General features: G+C 31.7%; 3 protein-coding genes across 4 annotated transcripts; 2 read left to right on the top strand and 1 right to left on the bottom strand.

Annotated features, from left to right (window-relative positions):
- The first annotated feature begins 1,434 nt into the window (after nt 1-1,434).
- On the top strand, nt 1,435-3,955 carry LOC114175676 (hypersensitive-induced response protein 1-like). Of its 2 annotated transcripts, none has more exons than XM_028060455.1 (6): nt 1,435-1,563; nt 1,838-2,044; nt 2,605-2,725; nt 2,809-2,900; nt 2,989-3,085; nt 3,361-3,955. In XM_028060455.1, exons 2-6 carry the CDS (start codon nt 1,856-1,858, stop codon nt 3,720-3,722), a joined length of 861 nt encoding a protein of 286 aa, XP_027916256.1. In that variant the 5' UTR covers nt 1,435-1,563; nt 1,838-1,855; the 3' UTR covers nt 3,723-3,955. The 2 variants fall into 2 exon arrangements, with proteins under 2 accessions (XP_027916256.1, XP_027916257.1); XM_028060456.1 differs by having other exon boundaries at nt 1,527-1,630.
- Nucleotides 3,956-5,515: 1,560 nt separating this feature from the next.
- On the bottom strand, nt 5,516-7,833 carry LOC114179919 (mitochondrial outer membrane protein porin of 36 kDa-like). The gene is made up of 6 exons (XM_028066422.1): nt 7,585-7,833; nt 7,387-7,454; nt 6,952-7,062; nt 6,541-6,627; nt 6,198-6,406; nt 5,516-6,092 (listed from the first exon to the last, which is right to left on the bottom strand). Exons 1-6 carry the CDS (start codon nt 7,631-7,633, stop codon nt 5,786-5,788), a joined length of 831 nt encoding a protein of 276 aa, XP_027922223.1. The 5' UTR covers nt 7,634-7,833; the 3' UTR covers nt 5,516-5,785.
- Nucleotides 7,834-16,954: 9,121 nt separating this feature from the next.
- On the top strand, nt 16,955-26,860 carry LOC114177616 (alpha-amylase 3, chloroplastic). The gene is made up of 13 exons (XM_028063034.1): nt 16,955-17,470; nt 17,814-17,944; nt 18,101-18,155; nt 18,250-18,372; nt 18,523-18,643; nt 19,185-19,540; nt 20,013-20,704; nt 21,005-21,194; nt 22,339-22,445; nt 24,096-24,345; nt 24,993-25,115; nt 25,436-25,603; nt 26,363-26,860. The coding sequence occupies exons 1-13, from the start codon at nt 17,168-17,170 to the stop codon at nt 26,519-26,521; spliced, it is 2,778 nt and encodes a 925-aa protein (XP_027918835.1). The 5' UTR covers nt 16,955-17,167; the 3' UTR covers nt 26,522-26,860.
- The last annotated feature ends 734 nt before the right edge of the window (nt 26,861-27,594 follow it).

Genomic DNA, 27,594 nt, shown 5'->3' with positions numbered 1-27,594 from the left:
TAAAAATTTAGAAACTTAAAATATATATATATATATATATATATATATATATAATAAAGGGTGTATTAAAAAATTAGAGAAAAACTGAATTTTCACACAAAAGTGTAAGAAAATACACATAAGATGCATATTTATTATGATACTGAAATAAGGGACAAATAAATCCCTTTTATATGTCCATTAATAAGTTATCTAACACTCTTTTGAATGTATTTTTTATTTCTAGTTTTTGTTATGACAATAAGAATAAAAAAATCATTAAGATTCTTTTGAAAACATTAAGAAAAATAATAACTTTTCTTGATTCAGTAAAATATTTATAACACTTTTAATATCCCAATTGTTTTTATTTTTCTAAGTTTTATAACCATATCAATAACCTATTATTCTAAACAGATATAAATAATGTTTTACATCCAATTTTTTTTGATAAATTGTTAAAATTAAAAAGAAATTAAACTTTAAGAAATTTTTATTATTTTCTAATCTTATCCTATTCTTATTTTTTATTATCTCTGGAATATAAAAATATTACACGATAAAAGGAAAACAAATAAACATGAAAGAGTAAACTAAAGTAACAAAGCTAAAACATTTTGTTTAAAAAATAAAATTCACAATTTCAATTAAACTTCAATGCCTTCTTAAAAAATAAATAATTTTTTTCTAACAAATAAAATAAACAAATAAAAAAAAAAAATCTTTTCAAACACACAATACTCTCTATCAGAGAGTGGAACATCGTCCTAAGAGGGTAGACTCCCCAATTATGGTGAAATAAAATATCTTCATAGGGTAGAACCGATTGCAAACATATATTCAAAAATAATAAAAATATTTCTTAAACAACGAAATGAAAATACTCATCACACCTCAAAATAACACTCATCTTAAGTTTAAAACACATACAAATAACAAAATAAAATTTTAGCTTCCCAAATTTAGTAAGTAAATATCTTTCAATATTTGTCTGTATCACATTTTTTCATGAGACTTAACATTCACTCAATCATTTAATATATTTATTTATAAATTTTATTTTATTATCATCCTTACGATCCTAGAAATATGTGATGTTTCTAATAATTAAAAAATAGCACATATATTTTCCTACTTTTGTATTTCTATCTCTTAAAAAATGTTTTAAATAAAAATAACAATAAACTATTATATATTAAATAAATTTTTTAAAATAAATCCTTTTAAAATAATTAATTATCACTTCATTTATTTATTTTTCATTATTTTATAATTTTACATGGTCTTACATTTACTATTCTTTATTTTTACATCTTACTAAATGCAAATATAAACTATATATATATATATATATAATATAAAGGAAAAATAATTAATTTTGCAAACTTTAAAAGTTAAACTTAAATACAATAAAAACATTTTAAAATTTACTTTGAAAATAAAAAAGGAACCGAAATAATGAAGCTGTATTTGTTCATATCTTAAACAGCAGGGGATCCTGAACCGGCAAATGTTGGGTTGATACAAAGGCATATACAAAAAACTGTGTTTGTGGCACTCCTTTTCCTTCCCTCTAACTTTCAGGTAACAAAAGAAATCTTCTTTTTCTTGGTTGTTTCGTTCTAATTTTCTTCTAATTTGGATTTAGATGGTATGTTATAATTCTCTCTATATTGTCATCTTCTTTGAGTTCTTCCTCTTCCTATTAGATCTCACTTCATTACACTCTTTCCCCTTTAAATCTTGAGGCTATTAATACCCTTTAATTTGCATGTTCTGCTTGTTGTGAAAACTGTTGATAATATAACAATCATGTTCTGTTAGTGCTTTTTTTTTTTTTTGACAATTTGTTGTTCAGGGTTCCGAAAGAATATAGATGGGTCTGGCTCTGGGTTGTCTTCAAGTGGAGCAATCTACGGTGGCCATCAAAGAGATTTTTGGCAAATATGATGATGTGCTTCAACCTGGTTTCCACTGTGTACCATGGTTCTTTGGCACTCAAATAGCTGGTTACCTTTCTTTGCGTGTGCAACAGCTAGATGTTCGCTGCGAAACAAAAACAAAGGTTTCTTCTTGATTACCAGATTTTATAGCCAACACAATTGACTTGATTAGCTTTAGGGGGTGTTTGGTCTTCCAATTTAATGGAAATGCACCTGCAATGTAAAGGGTTTTTAAAATGTCGTTTAATCATACATCATCATACGTCTAGGAAGTTTGTTCAATTTTATAATAAATAAAACTTAGATGCTGTATTATAGATTTTGTTGTTACTGTTCTTTAATCAAATTTGAAGTTCTACCTCAATAATTTACACAATAAAATATTCTGTTAAATATCAATGTGTGTTATCAAAGTAAAATTCCAATTAGAGAACAATATTCATGAAACTACATCTAAATTGTCTCCTTTCATAATAAGTGCTTTAGAAGATTGATTGTATAAGTCTAAGGAATCTTGATCTTGTAACGTTCCTATAAGTTACTTTTGCTTATTTTGAATAGAAGTTATTAATAAGTTATAAATGAGAAACTCTTATGTAATACTTGCTCAATTGAATAGTTTAACTAAGTACCTTTATTTTTTCATCATTTTCTCTGCTTATCTGAACTTATTACATACCAGGACAATGTTTTTGTCACTGTTGTTGCGTCTATTCAATATCGAGCGCTGGCAGAGAAGGCAGATGATGCTTTTTACAAGCTTAGCAATACCAGGGAACAGATCCAGGCCTATGTCTTTGACGGTGTCCATTTTGTATCTTAGTAAACTCCTTGATAAAAGTTAGGTTTATTGCAGAAAACTGACAAATCCGTTATGCTATTTCAGTCATTCGGGCATGTGTTCCTAAGATGGATCTAGATGCCTCATTTGAGCAGAAGAAAGAAATTGCAAGAGCTGTTGAGGAAGAACTTGAAAAGGTGATTAGTTTTTTGGGTGTGTATGTTAAGGAGTGAGGACTAGGAAGTTATCATGCATTGGTTTTTAACTTGCCATATGCATATGAAGGCTATGTCTGCCTACGGATATGAGATAGTCCAGACTCTTATTGTGGATATTGAACCAGACGAGCGTGTGAAGAGAGCCATGAACGAGATAAATGCTGGTATGATTATGTGTTTGTTTAGTATGTTTTTGGCCGAACTCAAATTACTATTTTTTTTTATACATGCAATTAGAAGGAACATTCATTTACAGGAAATTAGTGTCATTGACCTGGTTAGGTAAAACAAAATTTATAGTTTTGGAATAAAAGTGTATCAGTATCAATGTTCTCTCAAATTCACCAGCTTTATTGCATTAGACAAACATCATTAGCTTATGTCTTGTTTAGAATAAATTCTTTGAAGTTGACATTTTCTTTACCCTGTGCCATAATAGCTGCAAGATTGAGGGTTGCTGCAAATGAGAAAGCTGAAGCAGAGAAGATTCTGCAGATTAAAAAGGCTGAAGGAGAGGCAGAATCAAAGTATTTAGCAGGGCTTGGAATAGCTCGGCAGCGTCAAGCCATAGTAGATGCTCTGAGGGACAGTGTCCTAGCCTTCTCAGAAAATGTCCCTGGGACATCATCTAAGGATGTAATGGACATGGTTTTGGTGACCCAATACTTTGACACGTTGAAGGAGATTGGTGCGTCCTCAAAATCCAATTCTGTTTTTGTTCCACACGGACCAGGTGCTGTAAGAGATATTGCTTCACAGTTCAGAGATGGTCTTCTACAAGGAAGTATGACTCGGTCTTGAGGCCACAAATATCACATTACTAGAACTATAGGAACCTTCTCTCTTTCAAACTCTATCCATATATACATTTTAATTTTGTCTGTGACTGTTAAGTCTGAACTAGTACTGTGCGTTTTAATAAGCCTTTCCACATCCACTGTCTTGAGTTGTGAATAGTCAAACATTGCACTGTGTTTTTTCCCTTTGATATTAAAATAAACCCGCTTAGCTTATGGCTTGTGCTTTTGTTTGCCCCACTGAAGACTCAGATTATGTTTACCAGGATGTTGCCTTAGATTCAATTTGAGGATGTCTGGTTAATATTTTCAGCCAAAAAAATGATCATTCCAATAAGACAGACTTGTTAAAAGAGCCATGACTGGTGGTAATGGTTGAACAGCTTTCGTAGAATTATAGATTAGTCCCTCAAATTATTGTACTAAACAGCACAACAATAGTAATTAGTTAGTTAAATGTAGTATTTGTTTCTTGATTATTTGGTCTTTTCAATGTATCACAATTTTCCACTTAATTCCTTTAACTGTCTTGATTTTTCTTTGTAGTCCCTCTAAAACAAGGAATCAAGCAGAATAAAAAATTATATTTTGAAAGCAAATAGAAAAAATTGAGTAGAACAAACGATATATTTTTAGAAGAAAAGAAAGATTTCAAAAAATTAGTTAAGCTTAGAGTAAAAATGTCACTAAAGTTATTTGTCAAAACACTTACTTTGTTTCGGATGATCACTAACTTGTAAAGGACCCATTTATTAAGTTCAATCCGTACCCGTAATAAGACAATATCAAGTCATTCGGTCAATGAAAAAATTACACTGTAAAAATTTTAATTAATTAATAAATTATAAAATTCAATAAAAACTCAATTAAAAATATTTAATTTATAAGAAACTACAAAAACTTAACATGTATAAAAATTAATGAATGACTAAGATCCTAAGAGGATTGATTATACATCTCGACACCCAGCACACCTATACCAACTGTTAGATATCACCCCTCAACTTCACCTGCTATATATAAGGAGTTTTTTACCTTCGAATGTGTTATCTTTCGTGAGTCTTTATACGCTCATTAGACACATGAAATAATATTAAAAGTTAACATGTTACAAACATTACAAAATAATATTCTTTCAATAAATTCAAATTTAAATTATAGCAAATACTTTATTTTTACATTTAAAGAATAAAAATAGAAACAATCGTGTATTGAAACAATCTATTGAGATACAATATAGTAATCCAGATTATATTGACTTTACCTTTGGCTTAATTAAATTTTGTTGAATTAGCTTTGCTAAATGAAAATAAAAATACTTTTAACAAACAAAAATTAACAAAAAATCAATTAAAAATATCAAATTTACGGAATTTTTAAAGTTTGGTTATTAAGTCTTTAGAGAAAGAAATAGCCAATCAATGAATTGGTTGTTTAAAGAGTGTAATTAGAATTTAGATTCTGAGTTTTGACTAAGTTTTCAAATCAAAATAGGTGTCTATCTGTGCTTTCAGATCAAATCCGGACAGAAAATTACTACCATCACACAACTCCACCAGATGAGAGGCACTCTTACTCGTTTTAGTACAACTTACCCTATGCGCCTTCGGCCGGCCCCCCTTTAAAAAAGGTTGAAGAAAATCAAACTTTAGAACTCTAAAATTTACTTAATCCTTGTCTAAATCAGTTACTCATTCGTGTCGTTTTGATATGCATTTTAAAACATACATAAAAAATCTGGATGATTTAAAATATAAAACCAAGAAACTAAATATTACCAAACACGCACCAGCCATCTAATCAAACCTTTGATGTACACCCCAAACTATATTGAAATTAATCACCTTCCATGCCGAAAAAACTTACGCAAAGGTGCCACTAAATCAATAAAATTCGAGTGGATCTGTTAAGTACAAATTGAAGTTTTGTTTGTGCTTATTGATTGTACACTCGAGCATACCAATATATTAAGAAATTGATATAGCTCCAAAATGAAGGACCAAAGGTTCATCGGGAAAGCGAAACCCTACAATTACTTATTATCTTCACAACAAGTGAAGCCCAAATCTAAGGTTTCAAGGCCACAGCAAGACCAACCTTAGCACTCTTTCCGATGGCCCCAGTATCCACCTCCCCAACAAGAGAGAAACGAGTTTTTGGACTCCAGTCATGCTGAATCAGAGCGCTTGCCAGACCATAGTTGTTCACCCGAGCTTTCAAGTGTGTTAACGGGTCCAGAGCATGTTGTGTACCAATGGTGAGTGAATTCTCATTGCTGGAAAAGTTATGTGAAAGCTCCGCGCCAACGGCAGTGTTAGTCAACGGGCTTACAATGTGGTAATACGAGGCATTAAGGGTATCACCTTTATCATTTCTACATTAAGAAAAAGGAACAGATAAATCATGAGATCAATTCAAGATGAATAACGATATATACATACCCTCTCTAAAATTGGTTGTCTTGGGATTAGATCCTTACAGAGTTAGAGATGCAATGAGGTCAGCATGTGTAATATTCAGTCCAGCATTGTATTTAGTAAAGTTGCCGGACGCAGTATCAAATGAAAGATCTGTCCCCACAGCGACCAAATTATTTCCAACAACACCAGAGAAGTTAACAATGGGATTTGCTGTCAAACCAATGCTGGTGCTGATTCCAGCATACTCGTGCAGGTACTGGAGTTCCACCTATTAAACAATAGATAATTCAGCAAATGTCATTTTTCCGTATAACAGTAAAGAAAACAGAGCAAAGGAAATACTCTGTAAGATAGAGCAAAGGAAATACTCCGCAAGATAGAGCAAAGGAAAATGCTTCTTACCTTGCCAGATTTCTGATCTGGAAAAATAAAGCTAAAAATTGCCTTGACTCCAGGTGCGGGTTCATCTACAGTTATGGTTGTACGTAGCTGAAAGTATTCAATCAGATGAGAAATGTATCAAGTGTCTCTAACAAGCTACTCATCAGATTTTTTAGCATGACACTGGGTGTCCAATAGTCAATTCAATTATAAAGTGATGAAGTACAGTAACACAAATACTCAAATAACAAATCTGCAAACCAGTAACACAATAAATAAAGCGAATAACAAGTTATAAATCACAAGATAAGAGATAAAGGCAAAACTATTGTCCACCTACAATTAAAGAACCATTTTATTACAGCCGACAGGTCTGAAAGAAATGGCTAGTGTTCTAATTCAAATTTATTTCACCAATAAATTTCAACTTACACTGGAGTTAGTGTCCACTTTGATATCAGATGTGATGTTTTTGTTCTTCAGCTTAGTGCTGATATCGGCCAAATATAACTCACCCTTCCTGACTCCAGTTGAAGTAATTTCCTGAACACATAAAGCCAGCAAAATCATCAGTGCAACGAGACCTAAGCTATTACAACAAAGTATTAAATCCAGATTTCAAGCTAACAATACATAATGTTAGATGAAAAAGATTCTACTAGTTTCTTGAATCACTTTCAAATTACTGCCAATTACAAAATAATCAGACAGAACAACAAGCAAGACTTCTAACTCTAACAAGACAAGGTTCCAATGAAAATGTACAAAAAGCAATGAAACTTAAAGAATAACCAATATACGAAAAAGAAAACAATACGTCCATCAAGTTTAAACAATAACATCACTACAAAGACAAATAATTATTACCACTCCAGTAGAAGTTTGAGTGGTGATGGTGAACTTGTGGTCATTCTGATAATCCTTGAAGAGAAGATCTGAGTAGCAATCGTCAGTATAAATGAGATATTCACGCAGATTAGTGCATGAAAATGAAAAAAAAAAAAAAAGGAGAGAGAAAAATGAAAACTGAATTCACTGAATGATTCGAAAGGAAAAACCAGTTACCCCGAGCTCTCTTGCCGATGTCAGTGTAGAGACCTGGACCTTTCACCATGATTTTTGCGAGAAAAATGAAGAGTGAAGAAGAGGATAAAATGTGGGAAGTCTCGGAAGATCAAGAAAACGAAACCCTAATATTGTGAGGGAGAGAATGAAGGAGAACCGTTGGATGGGAAGATGAAACGGTGAGCGTTGATTTATAAGAAGAGGAAGAGTTGCCTCGAGAATCGGGACAAGAGTTGAGCTGGGAGCATATTCGTGATTCTTTTTTCTGGTGTCATTTCGTGAGTTGTTCAGCTGTACTACGTGTAAACTACAGAAACAAACATTCATCTTTCTTTCTACCGATTTTTACTCTTTTATCAAAAGGAAATATTTACTATTGAATAATACCTATTTAAAAGTAAAAATTTGAAAAATGTATATAACTTTTACTAAATTAATATTTCATGGTTATCAATTTTATTAATGACTAATGTTATCAAAACATTTTTTAATAAATTAAATAAAGTCTATTTTGGTTTAATTATTAGTTCTTAATTGACAAAATTTAAAGTTAAACACAATTTAAGATTCAATTTCAATTTAGTAATTTCTTCTTGAATATAAATGGGTCCCAAATTCTCCATAGATAAGCTCAAAATTAAATTCGTTAGCTCATGATTGAAACTTGATAATGCATTCCAATTATTTTCCTTTTAAATCTTCATACATGAAAAAGTAAATTACTTTTACTATCATCGTAAAACTTTAAGAGATTTACATGTGAACACGAAAAATTTATCTAACTAAAAATTTCATATACTTCAACTTTTTATTATACTAGAATATATATTACAAGGAAATTGTGTATTGTCAACCTACATAATTGGGTAAGAGCAAAAATTAGTAATTTAAGTTTATCGATGATTAAAAGTACATTAATAAATCGATTGTCGATAAATTTTACTGATGAGTTTTGTAATAAGTTAGTAATTATTGATGATCACAAATCTATCGGTAATTATTGACGGATTATAATTTCAATAAATTCTAGGGTTAAATATGTTTTTTGTCTTTCAAATTTTAGTAAAAATTGGAATTAGTTTCTCTTTAAAATCTTTAACTAGTTTAGTCCCTTAACTTTGTAAATGCGTTAATTTAGTCCTTCTAACCAAATTTTATTAAGTTTATTTGACGTTTCAAAGTTTCAAACACATTTCATTATATTATTTTAATTTGTTTACATTGTTTGACACATGTTCACTTCAATGTCAGTTGAAAAACGTTTTTGAAACGTCAAATAAACTTAAAAAAATTTGGTTTAAAGCATTAAATTCACACATTTATAAAGATGAAAGACTAAGTTTTCCAATAGTGACTAATTCTAATTTTCAATGTTGAAGGACCAATAACATATTTAACCATAAATGTTATCAATAAAAGTTGTGATTGAGTTTTTCTTCTTCTTCCTCCTCTTCTTTCGTTTCTTGCTCATCTTTTTCTTATTCTTCCTCCTCTTTACCTCGTTGTGCCTCCACCATCTCATCAATCGCGTCACTTCCAGCTCATCCTCCTTCTTCTCCTCCTCCTATTTCTCTCCCTCTTTCACCTTTGTTGACTTTGGCGGTCACAGTCGCATCGAGCTTTTATTGTCATCGTCGTCGCACTTCCACTGCTACCACCAGCTTTGATTTCCTCCTCCTCCACCACTTCTTCTTTCTCTTCATCCTTTTATTCTTTTCTTCTTCTTCATACCCATTTTTCCTTAATATATAAAAAATCTCATCAGACTTGGTAGAAAATTGATCGTTTAATATAATATTATTATTTGTTTTATATTTTTAATCGATACATAAAAACATGAAAGTGATATCCATTTTTAAATTTATAGTTTTTCTTCTATAAATATAGAGTTTTCTTCTTTGTAAATTTTAGAGTTAAACCATAAATTAAATTCTAAATCAAGTTAAACTATGACAATGTTAAACTATGATAATGTTTATAATTTAGTTTAGATTGTGATATGAATAGTCATATATATATATATATATATATATATATATATATATATATATAGATAATCAATTTGAATTATTTTTAAAATAGAAAATCTCAACTATTTTTTTATTGGAATTCTAGATATCGATAATTCTATATCGTGATGAATTAAAATAAATACTATATCAATGTAGCGTAATATCAATTATTTATAATATTTTAATTTTGATTTCTTAAATATATATGATAAATAAATAAATTTTTATTTTTATGTAAAATATGTTTTAAAAGAAATAAAGATGTTCTAAAAATAAATAAATAAAAAATATTAAACAAATAACATTCTTCCTTGTTTTATTATATGTTTATTGAATTTCAAATTTCAAATTTCTTCCTCCTTTCTTATTTGTAAGTCTAATTTTTCTCTTTCTTCCCTGAAATCACATCTTCAATCAATTATCTTCTATCAATTTGATATTGTTAATTGTATTTCCTATTTTATTAACCATATATTATTTATTTATTATGAATTTTGTGGTAAGGACACCCAATTTTAGATGATGTTAAAATACAACTTTTCATTTATTTTCTCCTCTTGAACATCAAATTTTGTAAATGATACCAATATTTTTTATTTTTTTTATATTTTCATTTGTACCTATCTCCTTGTTCATAAAATCTAAAACAAATATTGTTTTTCATGTGAACTTTAAATATTTATACATTGTTTGCATTTTTTTACACAATGTTTGTTTTCAAATGACAACATATATCTTTTCTATTTCAGTTGAAGAATACTTAACAAATTTTTATTAATCTCAAGAACATGTAAGAAATAAAAAATTAATTTGACACTTGAATGAATATTAATTGTAATTGTTCATGTACCTTTCACAATAAGTTGTTCTCCATTTTTAGTTCATGCTTTAAAAATATTATATTTGTTGAACTCTTTGAAATGTTATCAATCATGAGCCATGTAGTATGTACAACTACTATATATAATCTAACTTTTTGGTAGATTCGTTGTTGTAACACATGGTGTTGAAAGAAGTAGTTTATTTTCTGATTTGTCCTCTACAATGTTGACATCTTCTTGAAGATGTTGAGATTCACGTATCTTTCCTACATGTCCCAATGGTTTACATTTGTGGCATTTTGCATATGGTTCCACCAACACTTTTGTTGGTGATTAATTTTCTTACAATAAAGACAAGATAAAAAAAAAAACCCGTGTGTTGTTGTTTTAATCATATTTGCTTCATTTGTAGTTCTTGACGTCAAAAGAACTTCCATTGGTATAAAGTAAAATATCTTCAATCACATGATCTTCTTCCATTAATATCTACTGCAAAGACATGTATCTCTTGAAATATCATTTGTGTTCTTTTAAGGAACAATAAACAATGCAATCATTTTTCACAACTTCTCATAAATCTAATATCTCTAGATAAATTTGTCTTCTTACAACTTATAGATCATAACTTTTGTCATCAAAGAATAACGATTTATGAATTTTTTTTTCTTTAATTCCACGAATTGTCTAAGAAGAATAATTCTTGAGATACTTTTAGAATTTAAGTTTTGAAAATATGAAAAATATACTATACAAAACAACTTGTCATTTAATTTTATTCATGCACTTTATACACGAAGCAAATGGTAAAATATCAAATATTACAATTTTTTGTTTTTTATTTTTTAAATCTAAATAATATTTTTTAATTTCTTAAAAGTTCATTTAAATAAAAGATGGCAAACAAACATTTTCAACAATTCTTAATTATAAAACTTAAATAAACAATTTGTTAAGTAAATTTTGTAGGCTTATCTCAACATTGCACCTAAATAAAGTCATCTGCTGTGGACAAAACAAGTCTATTTTTGTTTCATTTGTTTCTCTTTCCTCACACTTTCAACAAATACCCCATATATTAAAGGGAAAGGCTATGTTGTTATAGTTATCTCTTACAAATTTGCTTGTGTCAAATGATAATCACAAATATTAAAAGGGATAGTGTTTTAAGTGAGTCAAACAAGCAATTATTATCAGACTTACTTGAAACAATTGTTTAAAAAGAGGTTACTTTACGTATATGTATTGAAACAATAATTGTAGTATCTTATTTTTAAGATTATTTAAAAGCAAATAACACAAGATTACTAGCTCAAATGCTCTTTATGAAGGTTTAACTTTTCTTTTTCAAACCATTTGAATAATAAGTTCTTAGCTGATTTATTGGTGGACGTGCCAATTTTCAAATATTCCTTCTAGTGATGACAATGACACCATATGTATCCCTTATATTTACACAAGAAAATACTTAAATTCGAAAGAAAAGTTTAAATTTAATCGATAACTAGAAGCTAACCAAACAATATACCAAGTTAACGCCAAGTAAAATGTATTGCATTATGTATATTATATGCTAAAATTAAATTAAAAAAACACATACTTTATACCTTGGCAAAGTTACAAGAATACTATATAAAGAAAATAGATTAAAACGAAGTAACATAATTTATATCCATGCAAAATAGCATAGAACTTTAAATTTCATTCCATTCCATTCCAAACACTTATGATCTTTGTTTATGAATCTCGAATAATATATATAGATGGATAGTTAGTGACCAATAGTAATTCTCACTCTTGCTCTGTTCATTTCCAAACAACGAAGCTAAGAGGTTAAGAGGAGTATGTTTCTACACGAATAGGAGCAAAGCAATTGTATATTGTAATCATGGTCATGAGCTATCTAGATGTAGATGGACCATAACACCCAAAACAAACTCTTTTATAATTTTGTATTTATAATTAATTTTTTTTAAACTTAAAAATTAATTAATTCTTATTATTTTTTAAAAAATAATAACAAAATTTATAAAATAAAAATAATTAACCATTATATTAACTAAATTATAACTATTTTATAAATTAAAAGTATTAATATCTAAAATAATTGTTATTATAATAAACAAATATAATTAATTTTTTAATTAGAGTCCAAATTCGATCTTTAATATCCGCTAGTTATTATTATTAACTTTAAATTAATTTCTAAAATCTAATTTAAATTGAATAATAATAAGTAATTAAAATTTTAATAAACAATTTAATTTAACTTTTAATTTATAAAATATCACTAGTTAATATAATAATTTTCTAAATATTTAACAATATTTTATGATTTTTTTAATTACATATTATTAAAAGTTTCAAATCAGGTTTCTGAAATTTGAAAATACACTGTTTAAACCATATGGTAAAGATAAAATATGGTGCTTATCAAAGGTGAAATCTTCAATAATTAAAAAAAAAAAAATATATATATATATATATATATATATATATATGAAAGTTTAAAACTAGTATCGAGTGGGGTGTTAAAAAGTGAAAGTTTAAAAGATAATGTAAAAACTTAAACCTTGTATATACAAAGGATGAAGAGTGAACGGTAATAATAAAATATTGAAAACTAAGAAATATAATTTTTTTAAATTATAAATCAATTCTTAAATGATATAAGAGAAAAGTAGGGGTATTCATATGGATCGGATTTATTTTTAATGATCTAATTCATATTTATTTCATATATATATATAAATAATTAAATCAGATTTTTAATCTAAATTCATTTTTTAGTAAAACTAGTTTGAATATTTTAAAATTTATATCTAAATATTTGGATCAAGATTTAAATTCTATCCAAATATTTGGATTAAGTTCAAAATCCAGAATCATTTTTTATAAAAGAAATTTAAATTAAATTTTTTAAAATTTGTCTTTTTAAAGTTGATATGATACAATTTGGATAGAGTTATCAATTTGGCCCAACTCACAAGGTTAGATCTTGGCCCATGTGGGTCTTGACCCATAGGACAAAAAAACCCTTCATTAAAGAAGCCTACAAAGGCCAAAAACCACACAAAAACCCTGTGGGTCAAGACCCGCTAATGGGCTTTCTTCTTAAACATGAAAAATATATATATTTTTTTAAAAAAATTATTAAACTTTCTGTCGTCCAGGTCGTCAGGTCGAGCCAAGCCAACCTGTATAGATCGTCGGGCTGGAGTGGTCTGTCTGACTCGTTGTGTCTGCTTGACCTAACACGTTCGACTTGTCGGGCCTGTTAGGGTCGCCGACCCTGCACAGTCTATACAGGGTCGTTGGGCTGGCCTAGCCCGTTTTGGTCTTCGGGCTCGTTGGACCCGTTCGGGTCATCAGACTCACTCGACTTATTTGGGTTGTTGGGTCCTCCCAGCCCGTTTGTGTCTTTGGGCCTGCCCGAGCCGTTCAGGTCGTTGGGCCCAACCGACTCATCCAAGTCGTCAGGCCTGCCCAACCCGTCTGATCATCGGGCTCACCCGACCCTTCAAGGTCTTCAAACCTTCCTGGTTCGTACAGGTTTTTGGGCACGACCCATCCGAGTTTGAAAATTATCCTAGTCCATCTCAACCTTTAGCTTGACCTAACTAAAAATTTAAATTAAAAATTTAGATTAAGTTTTTTGGACTATCCATATTTGAAAATCTTGATTTAGAGAATGAATATCTGATCCATAAAATATATAAAATGTAAATTAAATTAAAATCCATATCAATTAAAATAGATTTTAAATAAATTAAATTTTTAATAAAATGAAATTTGAATGTGTAAGTCCCAGTTTTAATTTTCTGCCCTAATGTTTAAGGGTTGGCCTTAATCTGTTGGGCCTAAAGGGTGACCCATAGGGTGCTAAGGCCCTAAAGCTACTAAGGTTCCCTTTCAGCCCCACTTTTGCAAATCTGCCCTAACACGCTCATTCACAGAAACATAGCCGTCTTCCTCCGCTGCCCAAAAGAGCTCTGCTAAGGTTTACGCCATCTCGATCAAACAAAGCTCAACTTCGTTTCTATATCCCACGTAAGTATTCCTTAGCTAACGCTGATCTTTCTCCAGTTGTGTTTCTATTATTCCAATTAGGATTTCATAGTAACCTTGCTCTGGTTCCGTTCCATCGTGTTTCCAGTTTTGGGTTTGCCCGTAGGATTGTGGTGCTCACGGTTGCATATCAAAGTTTCTGCTAGCCTTCCAGGTAAGGGAAGCTAGAACCCTTTCTGTTTCATATGCTTGTCTATTGTCTGGTTGGTGTTTCGTGATTCTTGAACTAGTATGCTACTGTGAATGCAGGGAAGGGTTGGTAATATTGAATATGCGTAAAATACAACTGATGCAGGTGCGAATAATGGCGAAGTCTGATAATCTCGCCCAAGCGAGCTTGTCTCGCCTAGGCGAGACTAGCAAAGGTTTTGCCCAGGATTCCTACGCGAGGGGTCGCTTAAGCGAAGAGTCCCCGTTTTGAGCGAGATGCATTCTCGCTTAAGCGAGGAAGGCTCGCCTAAGCGAGACCCCGCAGGGAGCCACTGTTCCCACTCCTCGAATTCTCGCCTGAGCGAGGGAAACCTCTCGCCTGAGCGAGTATCCTCAGATTGAGCGAGAGTTAGGCGAGGATGCACCCTGTACTGTTTTCTTCTATGTTAATTGGGTGAATATCACATGTATGACTGGGTTATTGTGCTAAAGTATGTTCTGAATGTTTATGCATAAGGGATGTGGTTCATGAGTTATGAATTGAGTGATTTTGTATGCATGAGATGGTAACGTTGAGATTTATGAGTTTTACATGATGTGAGTATGATATATGTATGAGATGATTCATGGAATTGAAATGATGAGTTTGGTATGAGTTCGACATGAGACACGAAAGGATTGGTATAAATGTGGCATGATAATGATATAAGACGGAGTTCCATATTCATGATTCGAGAATAGTGAGTTTGTATGGTTTGGCTGGGAATACGAAAGAGGTTAATTATGAGAAACTGTATGTGATGCATATGTATATATGTGTATACGCATGCTGAATCCGTTTGATTGATTAAGAATGTTGGTCCGTGTCAGTGCGTAATTCCTTGGGATCTCTAGGTGAGATTCTCAAGGTCGTGCTTCAGTGCCTCATCTGTATAACTAGGTAAGGATTCAAGGTAAGGTTGCATCCTGACACTCTAAGGAGTCAGTTAGTCTCACCTACAGTGGACTGACTCTTGTGGTGAGAGTAGCAGGAGGCTTGAAATTCATTAAGGGCTAACCTTGTGGTGAGGGAAAATTGATTCATTGTAACACTTGTAACACATAGCTCGGGGGTGAGCAGAGGTATCCACCACAAGTGCAAGCATCTGTTGAATCTGACCAAGTTATACGTATCCGATGAGTCGAGTCGAGTCTTAGTGTATTATTTGGAAGGTTGTAACATGCTTCTGTGACGTATGTATAATGGACTGTGAATATGTATCTGATTTCTTTAATGAAATGGTTTTTGGCTCTAGCTTACCCTTTGCTTGTTTGATTGTCTTGTGTGTGGTACTTCTCTTTGCGATGATCATCAAATTATTGATGTGAGCAGAAACGAGAGGTTCTCGCGGTCAACAGGGGAATGGTGACTCCGCTGCATAGCCCGCTTGGGCTGGATCCTGATCCATGATCTTTCTTGTAGGGCCACGACCCATGTAACATCTGTCCCTTACATTTCAAGTTGATTTTTGTAGAATATTTTGTAACTGTTTCTTTTGACATCGTTACGCGTTTTGGTTGGTTGTATGAAGTTACTTTTAAACTTCGGGACTGCGCTAAGATATTATTCTAGTGTGACGCTTCTTTTAATTACGCTATTAATTAAACAGGACGTTACAGAATGAATTGGACCAGAACAAAAGTAGATCAAATAAAAAAATTAATTTTTTTCCAAAAAAATAAATTGTTGAGAAAAATGGACACATAGAACCTAATTGAGTTTTTATCTTCGGATAAAAGAAGACCAGCAACCAACGGTGTGTTATAAACACGACAAAATATAATCTTCTCTCGCTTTGACAATATGCAGAATTATATTATTTTTTTAAATTTGAAGTATTAAATTAAAAAATTGGCATTATTCTTAAGCTGATCGATTTATATAAAAATTAAGAAAAATAAAATAAAATAAAATATAGTATTTTGTATATAAAATTTATTAGAATAATTAAAAATAATTTAAGAAAACTTTTATTAAAAATATAAAATAATAAAATAATAATTTTAATTCATAAAATAATTAAATTTAAATTAATAATCATTTAAAAAATAAATTAAAAATATACTTATAGTGTTTTTTTTTATATTTTGTATAAGTATATAAGTATAAATAGATTCACTTTTATATTTAGTTAGTTAACTACGTATGTAACTATATCCGTTAAAACTCGTGTTTTGAATCAGAAAGAAAAGACCGTAAATAACAAAAGCAATTAGAACTAATTGAAATAATAATGGAGATGATCGGTGATGTATTTGTTTCCTTTGCTCAGAAATGAAGAAAAGAAATTGATCTCACCCATCCCAAGAGGAAAAAATTATTGAAAGAACACGTGAGATAGTATTGTGTAATAATTCTTAAATTCGAAAAAACATTTCTGTCCACACCTCCAATTTGGTGCAATCCAACAAACACAGACACAGTTGCTTAATTCATCACCTTCTGCAATCTCTTCTTCTTCATTCCCATTTCCTTGCAAAAGGAACCACCCTACCATGAGCATCTCCACCACGCTTTCCTTTGACCCTCTCTTCAGCTTCAATCACTGTGTCAACAGAGAAAGAGAACCCTCCATTCACAGTTCTAAGCCAAAGCTATTCTCTCTTACTTCCTCCTCCACTCTCACCCTCTTCAACTCCAGCAACAACAACTGTAGCTATAACTTCGCCTCTTGGAAACCCCACAAGTTCCACACTCCAAAGTTTGAAGCTTTTGCTACAAACACTGATACCCTCGAGTCCCTTCAGTCTTCTGATGTCTTGTTCGATCAGACGTTCCCCATCAACAGAACTGAACTGGTCTCTCTTTTGTCCTCCCACTTTTGTTGAAGGGGTGTTGTATATGTAAAGAGAGTTTGTGGAATACCCAGACGAGTTTTATTTGGATCAGCTTGATTGTTGTTGATATGTTGATTTTTTGGGATTGTCAGGATTTTTGTTTTTTGTTTTTGCTTGTTCAATCAAACATAGTGGTAGTACTGTAAAACTATCAAATAGTTTCCTACTTGTATTTGCAAGGAAAAAAAAGAGAATCACCCGTACAGAAAAGGCCTTTTCCTTTTTCATTTGTCATTAATAGACGTAGTGTGGTGTTTGGCATTGATAGGATTTTTGTGTTGATTGATTGTAACGGAATCTGCAGGTGGAGGGAAAGATCTTTGTAAGATTGGATCATGGGAAGGATTTGGGAAATTGGGAGCTTACAGTGGGTTGCAATCTAACAGGGAAATGGATTCTTCATTGGGGAGTTTCTCGTGTGGATGATGTTGGAAGGTACGGCATGTCAAATAAGGTGTTTGAATTATATTTAATTTTTATTTTGAGATGTGGGGTGATTGTGCTTTGTATTTTGCATCATGGTAAGAGCTAAGTCTTAATGCTAATGACTCGATGAAGATATATGATCATGGTGTAACCTTAATTCTGCAGTGAGTGGGATCAACCTCCGCGGGATATGATACCACCTGGATCTGTTCCTATTAAGGTAGACCATGGCTTCATGTCCTCTCATGATCTCTCGTATGGTCCTTGTTTATTATGGCCATGCAGAAAGTTTGAGTGTGATTTAAAAATTTCAGGACTATGCAATAGAAACACCTATGCTGAAATCATTGTCGTCTGCTGAAGGAGATGCTTTACATGAAGTCAAGATCGATCTTAAACCCAACAATGATATTTCAGCGATTAATTTTGTTCTCAAGGTTTGTATTTTTGCTGCTAGCAGTTGGAGATGTTGGTTCTTAATGTTGAATATGTGGTTGACCTAAAGAACCTTTTTACAGAACTACCCTACCCACTTTCAGTACTAATTCTTTCTTTCCAATTTTGGTGCTCTTGTTAATGCATTGCAGGATGAGGAAACTGGTGCATGGTATCAACACAAAGGAAGAGATTTCAAGGTTCCTCTGGTTAATTACCTTAAGGAGGATGCTAATATAATTGGACCCAAAAAAGGTTTTAGTTTGTGGCCAGGTATTTTGAAATAGTATATATATTGTGATTGCTTTTAAAGTGTGTTATATAAATCGTAATTCTATGATACATTGTTGCCCATAGTTCCAACTGGTTCCTATTTGTGTAATGTTGCCTTCAACCTCTAGAAATGAGGAAATTTTTCTTAAGGTGGTTATATATATATAATGGACAATAGAGTGTACAGCCATTAAAAATGTTGCACCAAAGAAAATAGAAAATCTTTGCCATTTGGTACGTTTTTCAATTTTGTATTCCACAATAATGTAGGGGAAAATAAGAATATTTTGTTTTTTTGTCTGAAGAATGAAACTTGGTTAGATCCTAACATCACGTTGTATCTAATATTTGTACTGACAAAATTGGCAATAATGAGGCAGTTATCTAGTTAATTTTGAAATGATCATAATTTGAGCTTATAATGTGTTCGGGATGCTCTTTCTCTTTTCATTTTAATTTTTTAATCCTTTTAGCCGTGTCTTCACACAATTATTTTGGCAAGCTTGAACTGAGATACATTTCACGGTTTTTTCTCTCCTAGGGGCCTTGGGGCAGATATCTAACATTCTCCTCAAGTCAGATGCAACGCATGACAAGGTTCAAGATGGCGACACTGGATCCAGAAATACACAAGTGGAAAATAGTCAACTAGAAGGTTTCTATGTAGAGCTGCCTATTACCAAGGAAATTATTGTCGATAACTCTATCACTGTCTCCATTACGAAGTGCTCTGAAACGGCTAAGAATAATTTATATCTAGAAACAGATATACCTGGAGATATTCTCCTTCATTGGGGGGTTTGTAGGGATGATTTGAGGTGGTGGGAAATTCCACCTGCCCCTCATCCACCAGAGACAATAGCATTTAAGGACAGAGCATTAAGAACTAAGTTACAGGTACAGTTCTGACTAGTTGTATTTTTTTTAATGTTTTAGTACTTGTTTAGGTTATGAAATATATTTCCAAACTATTGCTCCAATGGTCATGCTATTCTATTTTCTTTTTTACATATTCAAGGAAGATGTTTCTGCACTAAAGTAATTTGATAGGATTTTAAACCTGATTTTCCCATCATTTTAACAAATTAGTAAATAAATATCATAATGGTGATCTGATCTTAATGGACCAACAAAATTAAGACTGTATGCCGTGTCAATATCTCAAGGATTACTGAAGTTCTTCTTCTAAATACTGATGCAAGGTTATAAGTCCTTTTATTCTAAAGTTTTATTCTTGTTATTCCCTTTCCCCCCTTTTTTCTTCTTTCTCTTAGAAAACTGGAAATTCGGTTTATGTCTGTCAGAATGCGGTATTGTTGGTCCATGACATTCTGTGTTTTATGATGTATTTACTTCTCATCTTCTGCAGTCAATAGACAATGGAGTGGGAAGTTCATTGCAGCTCTCTTTGGGAGAAGAATTTTCTGGATTTCTTTTTGTTTTAAAGCTAAATGACGGTACTTGGATAAATGACATGGGAGATGACTTTTACATTTCTCTCCCAAGATCTAGTAGCTTAATTATTGGCAAGAAGGATGACCAATTTGAGGGTGTGCAGAGGGAAGTGACGGAAGTCACTGAAGAGGCAGGTCAAGAGGAATCTGCATCTACATTTACTGATGAAATAATCAATGAAATAAGGCATTTGGTGACAGATATTTCCTCTGAGAAGAATAGAAAGACAAAATCCAAAGAAGCACAAGAATCCATTCTTCAAGAAATTGAAAAGCTAGCTGCAGAGGCCTACAGTATCTTCAGAAGTTCCGTTCCAACTTTCTCAGAGGAAACTATTGTGGAATCTGAGGCTGCTGTTGAATCCAAGACAGTAATATTTCCTGAATTGCCTCCACAAATATCCTCCGGAACAGGCACAGGGTATGAAATACTATGCCAAGGGTTTAATTGGGAATCCCATAAATCTGGAAGATGGTACATGGAGCTTAAAGAGAAAGCTGCAGAACTGGCATCGTTTGGCATTACTGTGATATGGTTACCACCCCCGACAGAATCTGTTTCTCCTGAAGGATATATGCCAAAGGATTTATATAATTTAAATTCTAGGTACTTGATTAAAATCCTATTAAAAGGCTAATCGTTTCATAGTTTTAGATGGCTGTTATCTTTTAAGTATTTATGCAGAGAGCCCACTGTTATGTATGTTGTTTACCCCCAAATGCACTTGCCGTATGCTGCACCTTCAAATATTATACTTAGTGATTGACTCAAGTAGAAAGCAACATTCTATGTTCTGATTGATGCATTGCATGAAAAGAAAAAAGAATGTCTCAGGATGTAAAAAAGTGTGATATCCGTGAAAAGGAACTTTGACATGAACTGTTAATGTTTTTATTAATATTTCAGATATGGAACTATTGATCAACTGAAGGATGTGGTAAAAAGTTTTCATGAAGTTGGAATCAAAGTGCTTGGAGATGTTGTTTTAAATCACCGCTGTGCTCACTATAAGAATCCAAATGGTATTTGGAACTTATTTGGAGGTCGTCTCAACTGGGATGAGCGTGCAATTGTAGCTGATGATCCACATTTTCAGGTTTTTGAGGATTTTGGATATTTTTTTTTTCTTTACTCTTTACTCAGTATTGGCAATCATCCTAAAATAATTGGATAGATCTTATCTATTTTTGACATTTTTCTATATTCTTAGGACATAGCTAGTTTCTTTTGTGGGTTGTAGATAAACATGTTTCAGTCATACTTTTTCCCCAAACTATAGGGTAGTTAAATTTCTATCCCAAAATTGAGAACAATTAATAATTGTATCAAAACTCATAACATGCTTTCAAGAAGGAAAATGTATAAGGAAGATGTATTGTGTGCTTTGGTTACCATTTCCCATGAAGTCTGTCCATTTGAAAATTATTGATTTTCTTTTTCTTTTTCGAATTTAATAAGCATATCATTGTATTGTTCATTCCAAATTACTGTGATTGTTTGCATATTTCATTAATTGATAACAAAATAACTTTATATTCATGAGGCTAGATTAAAAGAATTATCAATCATTTGTAGAGTGGATAATCTTGCTAAAATAAATGGTTTATCTTATTTACATTTATGAAATTGCTACGACATTAACATCGGTTACTTTTGCAAGAGGAGGAGACACTTTGTGAATAGCTTATTTCATATTTGTGTTCTTACAAATACGAAACTCCAGTAATTTCTATATTGTTATTAGTTTTGATGTTTCTATCTGCAGCCACTGGAATAGTTTTTTTGTGTAAAGTCATAAAGCTGGTACTTCTGGTGAAGTGAAAGTTCTCACTTTTCAAGAACCATGGAATGGATTATTAGAATTTAGTAACCTAGATTTTAGATAATTGATTATGATTGTATTACTTTTTTTCCCTCTACCCTATGATTTGAATTGGAACATTCAGGATCCTTTTTGTACCTTGCATAAATAAAATCGTTTGATTTTTAAGAGTTAATAGATAAGTTTAAGGACTAAACTATATGAAGCAAAGGTTCATGTGCATCACGTGAATCTAATCTTCACGCATGCCGCATTTTTTATTTTGAAACCCACTTAATATTGCAAGTATTTCATGATAAACAACGTTGGATAACAATGATGTATTTAGAAATTTCTTCTGTTGTCAGTATGTAGTACAATGAAGCATTTATTCTTTCTGGGCGAATCTGATGTGTATTATAATCTTTCTGCCATGCAGGGGAGGGGCAACAAGAGTAGCGGGGACAATTTTCATGCTGCTCCAAACATTGATCACTCGCAGGAATTTGTGAGAAAGGATCTTAAAGAATGGTTATTGTGGTTGAGGTTTGCATTCTAGATCCTAATTTTCAATGTTTTTTGCATGTAATGTCCAAAAAGTGTTTAGTTAGATGAGAATATAGTCAACCAGTTTGTTACTTAATACATTCTTAGTTAAATTTCTGAAATAGCAATACTTGAGATCTAACCTTCTTCTCGACTTTTTATAATCTTTCCTCTTGGAAGCTGTTTTCGGACTCCAGAATGTCTTAACCAATTAGCTTGAATGTCCATGATGGCACTTGAGCAACATTGAGTGGTGCATGCCATGATGACTCACCACTTAGGTGTTACTTGAGCAGCAGTCCATTACTATAGCGATATTAGTCTAGAAACACAAATTTCACTAACATGGTTTTCAAAATTTCTGTTACAACATTTATACTTTGTGTAACAATTTTTCAAAATACCAACTAAACTTCATTAAGGTTTATATCGTCTGCTTATTTTTATACTCATACTTCGAAATTCTTACAATTATACACATGCTTATAATATCACTTTTCAGCTTACATCTCATTTTAATCACCATAAAATCCACACATCTAAATAATATCATACTAAACAGATGTAATTTACTTGAAGATAATGTGCTTACTAAGGAAACTTTTCGTTGTGCCTCTTGAAACCCGGCTGTACTTCCATAAACATAAATCCCTACACGGACAACATCTCGCTTTTAATCGAACCACTATAACCTTTCCTTTCCAAACCCCGAGAAAAGAAAACAATGGATTGAACCAATGATAGGAAATAATAACTTGCCTAGATCAATATTATGATTGGTCTATCTTTATCCACCAGCTGCCACCTCCTCGGTGATATAATTTGTTTATAAAACAGATTATTTCAAACTTTAGAATTCTAGAGTTTAGATGGAGTTTTACAGAGGTAGAGTTTCTAATGAAATAAAGAATGAATATTTATAACTTATTTATAAACCTTTATTCTATATCTATTTTAAAATTTATCTCTAAAGAAAATTTAGATCTTACAGCTCAAGTTAATGGTGAATGTATATTACGCCTTTTTGATTACTAATAATAAATATTATGCAAAGATTTGCAATTTTGGATATTTTTTACACCCTTTATATGTGCATGCTATAGATTATAGATTATTTATCTAGTATCTATAATCTTCAATGTAATGGCCATCCTGCCAACCACTGAAGCGGTTTTCAGCTAGGCCTCTATGTACCACAACTTAGGTTGGGATTGATAACCAGGCTTTTATCTTGCGATCCAAAAATTCAGTTGATTCTTTCCTTTCTTCCTACATTCATAATTGTTTGCTTTTTGTAATATTGTTCTATTTAAGAGTATTTAAAGTATAATAGATGATCTCTTAGAGTGATTTGCGTATTTCATGATTTGATACCTAATTTAATTGGATATAGGAGTCTAGTATATGAATATAAATAAGGGTTAGTAATTTGTGTTTTTGGATCCTTCTAGTAAATGTTAGAGAATGTGATTCATTGTCCGTTTTATTTCCTCATTCTCTCTACCTTAATCCCTAATCTATATAATTTCAAGAAATACTATGTTTCTAAGATGCTTTGTTAATAACTTCTTTACCTCCACCCTCCCTCATCTTTCTTTGCTTTGAAGTATTACAATAATTGTATTTTTTCTAATACTGTTTACTTTTCAGGAGAGAAATCGGGTATGATGGGTGGAGGCTTGACTTTGTCAGAGGATTTTGGGGTGGTTATGTAAAGGACTACCTGGAAGCAAGTGAGCCATACTTTGCTGTAGGAGAGTATTGGGATTCTCTTAGTTATACATATGGTGAAATGGATCATAATCAAGATGCACACAGGCAAAGGATCGTTGACTGGATCAATGCTACTGGTGGTACTGCTGGTGCATTTGATGTTACAACCAAAGGAATTCTTCACTCTGTAAGCACTCAAGTTGATTGTTTCAACTTTCAGCTACATTTATTTTAATTATCTCATGCATAAGATTTTCTGAATCTACGGACATAGCTCTTGGAGGACTTGAAAATTTTACGAAGTCATTTATCTGTTTTGAAATATTACTAATTTCTTTGTCTTGTTGGAATTTGTTTGCAATCTTTTTCTCGTGAAGACAATAAACTACTATGTTTCTTTAGCTTCTTTTTTGTTTTAAATTATTGCTTCTAGTGAACGAATCTCATTGCTAACAAGCTGCTTGTTGTGATTGGCGAGATTTAATAGATGTTCATACGAGGGAGAATTATACCGTGACTTGATTATAATGTATTGTATGGTAAATATGAATAATTAGAATACTTTTCATAAGGCTCTATTGCACATAACTAAGCAGAACATAAGATATCTTCATATTTTGGAAATATATGTGACTGTTCTTCTGATCCCAACAACTTTGCCTTCTGGCCTCTGAATTTGTTTTTGAAGTTTGAACCAAGACTCACTATATCTCCTTTAAGGATGCTTCAAAAGATGAGCAGAAAAGTGAATGCTGTCAACTTTTTTACCAGTTTAGCAGGCCATTTATATTATTTAGTCTTGGTGATATTTTGTTTAAATTCTTTCCCATATAGGCTTTGGAAAGATGTGAATACTGGCGCTTGTCAGATCAAAAGGGAAAGCCCCCTGGTGTTCTTGGATGGTGGCCATCTCGTGCTGTTACTTTTATAGAAAATCATGATACTGGTTCTACCCAGGTTTGAACTTCCCCTTTCAAAAATATTCTGGTACTCTTAGAGATTCTTTCAAGGCTAACTTTTGGTAGAAATAATTCATTATCTTTGACTGCACCTATAATTATGAATGACTCCACTAGTAAGATTTGACGTTTTCAAATTAGGTATTTCCCTCAGAATCTTTTCGAATATATATATATATATATATATATATATATATATATATATATATATATATATTATCATAAAGTTTCTTTCATATTTTGGTTGTATTTGTTTTTATTTGTTATACTAAAAATATAAACTATCGTAAATTTTCTTTCATATTTTCTTGTGTGAAGGGTCATTGGAGATTTCCCAGTGGAAAAGAAATGCAAGGATATGCTTACACTCTTACTCACCCAGGAACTCCATCAGTGTTCTATGACCACCTTTTTTCTCACTACAAAACTGAAGTATCAACACTTCTCTCTATCAGAAAGCGAAACAAGATCCACTGCAGGAGTACAGTGAGTATCAGAACATTCTATTATGTGCTGCATACAATTGTTTAAATGGATATTTTCCGGGGTGGATGATGAGGAACTTCTTCCTTGCAATGAAAAAGTTATAGAAACTGAAAATCTATCATTGCATTATGTACTGACTGCCACTACACTGAAATTAACACATCAGAAAATGTGGCAAAGTAATGCATAATTCTTTCAACCGGAAAAGGAAAATACAGAATGACAATAATCTCTATGGTGTTAGCTGTTGTTCCAAAACCTTAATTTCCAAATAACTCTCCAGCACTTACCCCTCTATCCCTTCTTTTAATTCGTTGCTTTGCTCCTAACTTTTCCCTCGTGCTGGCCACTATCTGAAGTTTCTATCCCTTGTCAAGCTTGCTTCTCCTACATCACTTCCTAATTTACACTTTATATACAGTGATGGAGTTCTATCACAAAACATGTTTTGGTTATCAACTTATGCTAACAGAGTGAACTAATTACTCAGTAATATGACAATTGCAATAATGTTGGACAAGTAAATGAAAATCTCTGCTTGCAACATTCCTTGAGAAAGCATCTAAGCTTTCGCTGCAACAATGTCTTTACTCCTGAGAGTGGCATTATTTTTCTTGGTGTTTGATACGGGAACCCACATGCATCCTTACATATTATATCTTAATAAAAAGTCTGAATATGTTCTTTAGATAACGTAGAAACATTGACATTATTATTGGGATACTAACCTTTGCGGCTTTGATAATTCTTTTGTTTAAGGTTAAAATTTGCAAGGCAGAAAGGGATGTTTATGCAGCTTTGATAGATGAAAAAGTTGCTATGAAGATTGGACCTGGTCAATTTGAACCACCCAGTGGATCCCAAAATTGGTCCTCAGCTTTGGAGGGAAGGGACTACAAGATTTGGGAGGCATCGTAATATATCACTGTTTTTATCTTTCAAGTGTATGTTCCTCTGGAAAATCATCATCACCACTTTGTATATGTTTCTTAGGAGGTGTGACAAGCCACAATTGCTGCATAGAAGCAATATTATAGAAAAGGTTGCAGAGGGTTCATTTCAGCCCAGTGCTGACTCTTCTGGAATCAGAAATCCTTAATATTATACATTACTATGTTTATACACAGTGTACAATATTTAGATATTTAGTATTGAAAATAATGTATGCAACTGCCATATATGGTACATAATTCTTTGAGCAGGTTCCTGGATCAAGATGGCAATGTATTAAGGGAAGTTTTGAATGGGGGATTTTGGACAAAAAGGATAGGGAATGTTTATATGAATGAATAAGTTGATCATTTCATGATAGCTTATCGTTTTATTTATTTAATTTCAAAATTCTTGAATTAGAATATATCTACTCAAAATGAAAATTTTTATCCTTAATTTCCCTTTTCTTTAAAATCTTTTATTCCAAACATGCCCTAAGATTACAACTATATTTATGAATTTAGTTTTCTTTTTATTTAAGTCAGATTTTCTTAAATACTACAAAATAACCAGAAGATGAAGCAACTTGTTAATTTAAAGTTAATTACTTTTTTGGATAGTTATATGATCGTTTTTCTATCAGGCTGTATGATCTTCAGTGAACAATGTTCTATATTTTTTAATGTGATTTCTATATTTAAAAAAAAAAACTCAATTTGGTCTCTTCAAAGTTCACTAATAGATGTTAATACAATGATTTACTATTTCTTTCACATTTATTGTCCTGTTTCATGAGTAAAATAGAAAGAATGACTTTAATGCTAACGTTTTTTCATTAGCAAAAATGAATTTACAAATGTGAACATGTACTTGCGCTACAGCAACTCATATTTAGTGTACATATGGAGTTTAAGAAACCACACATTACAAAAGATAGAGATGATACTCCACCGAAAGTATCCCTACTAATGTCCAATTCAAAGTAACCTAAGAGAAAATTATAAAAATACTTATAATTCGAATAAACTGAGTCAGAAATTGGAACATTATCTTTGTCT

The sequence above is a fragment of the Vigna unguiculata genome, chromosome 3, assembly GCF_004118075.2.
Source record: "Vigna unguiculata cultivar IT97K-499-35 chromosome 3, ASM411807v1, whole genome shotgun sequence".
NCBI lineage: Eukaryota > Viridiplantae > Streptophyta > Magnoliopsida > Fabales > Fabaceae > Vigna > Vigna unguiculata.
The sequence above is the reverse complement of the archived record's forward strand: the minus strand, read 5'-3'. Positions and strand labels throughout refer to the sequence as shown.

Bases quoted from the DNA above. Each gene is read 5' to 3' on its own strand.
- LOC114179919 (XM_028066422.1), bottom strand. From the start codon at position 7,633: ATGGTGAAAGGTCCAGGTCTCTACACTGACATCGGCAAGAGAGCTCGG. The intron at 7,063-7,386 runs GTAATAATTATT...TTATGTGTTCAG, and splicing joins CTCAAACTTCTACTGGAGTG to GAAATTACTTCAACTGGAGT. The intron at 6,628-6,951 runs GTAAGTTGAAAT...GAATACTTTCAG, and splicing joins AAGTGGACACTAACTCCAGT to CTACGTACAACCATAACTGT.
- LOC114177616 (XM_028063034.1), top strand. From the start codon at position 17,168: ATGAGCATCTCCACCACGCTTTCCTTTGACCCTCTCTTCAGCTTCAAT. The intron at 18,644-19,184 runs GTATTTTGAAAT...TTTCTCTCCTAG, and splicing joins AGGTTTTAGTTTGTGGCCAG to GGGCCTTGGGGCAGATATCT. The intron at 25,116-25,435 runs GTTTGAACTTCC...TCTTGTGTGAAG, and splicing joins ATGATACTGGTTCTACCCAG to GGTCATTGGAGATTTCCCAG.
- LOC114175676 (XM_028060455.1), top strand. From the start codon at position 1,856: ATGGGTCTGGCTCTGGGTTGTCTTCAAGTGGAGCAATCTACGGTGGCC. The intron at 2,726-2,808 runs GTGTCCATTTTG...ATGCTATTTCAG, and splicing joins CCAGGCCTATGTCTTTGACG to TCATTCGGGCATGTGTTCCT. The intron at 2,901-2,988 runs GTGATTAGTTTT...ATGCATATGAAG, and splicing joins TTGAGGAAGAACTTGAAAAG to GCTATGTCTGCCTACGGATA.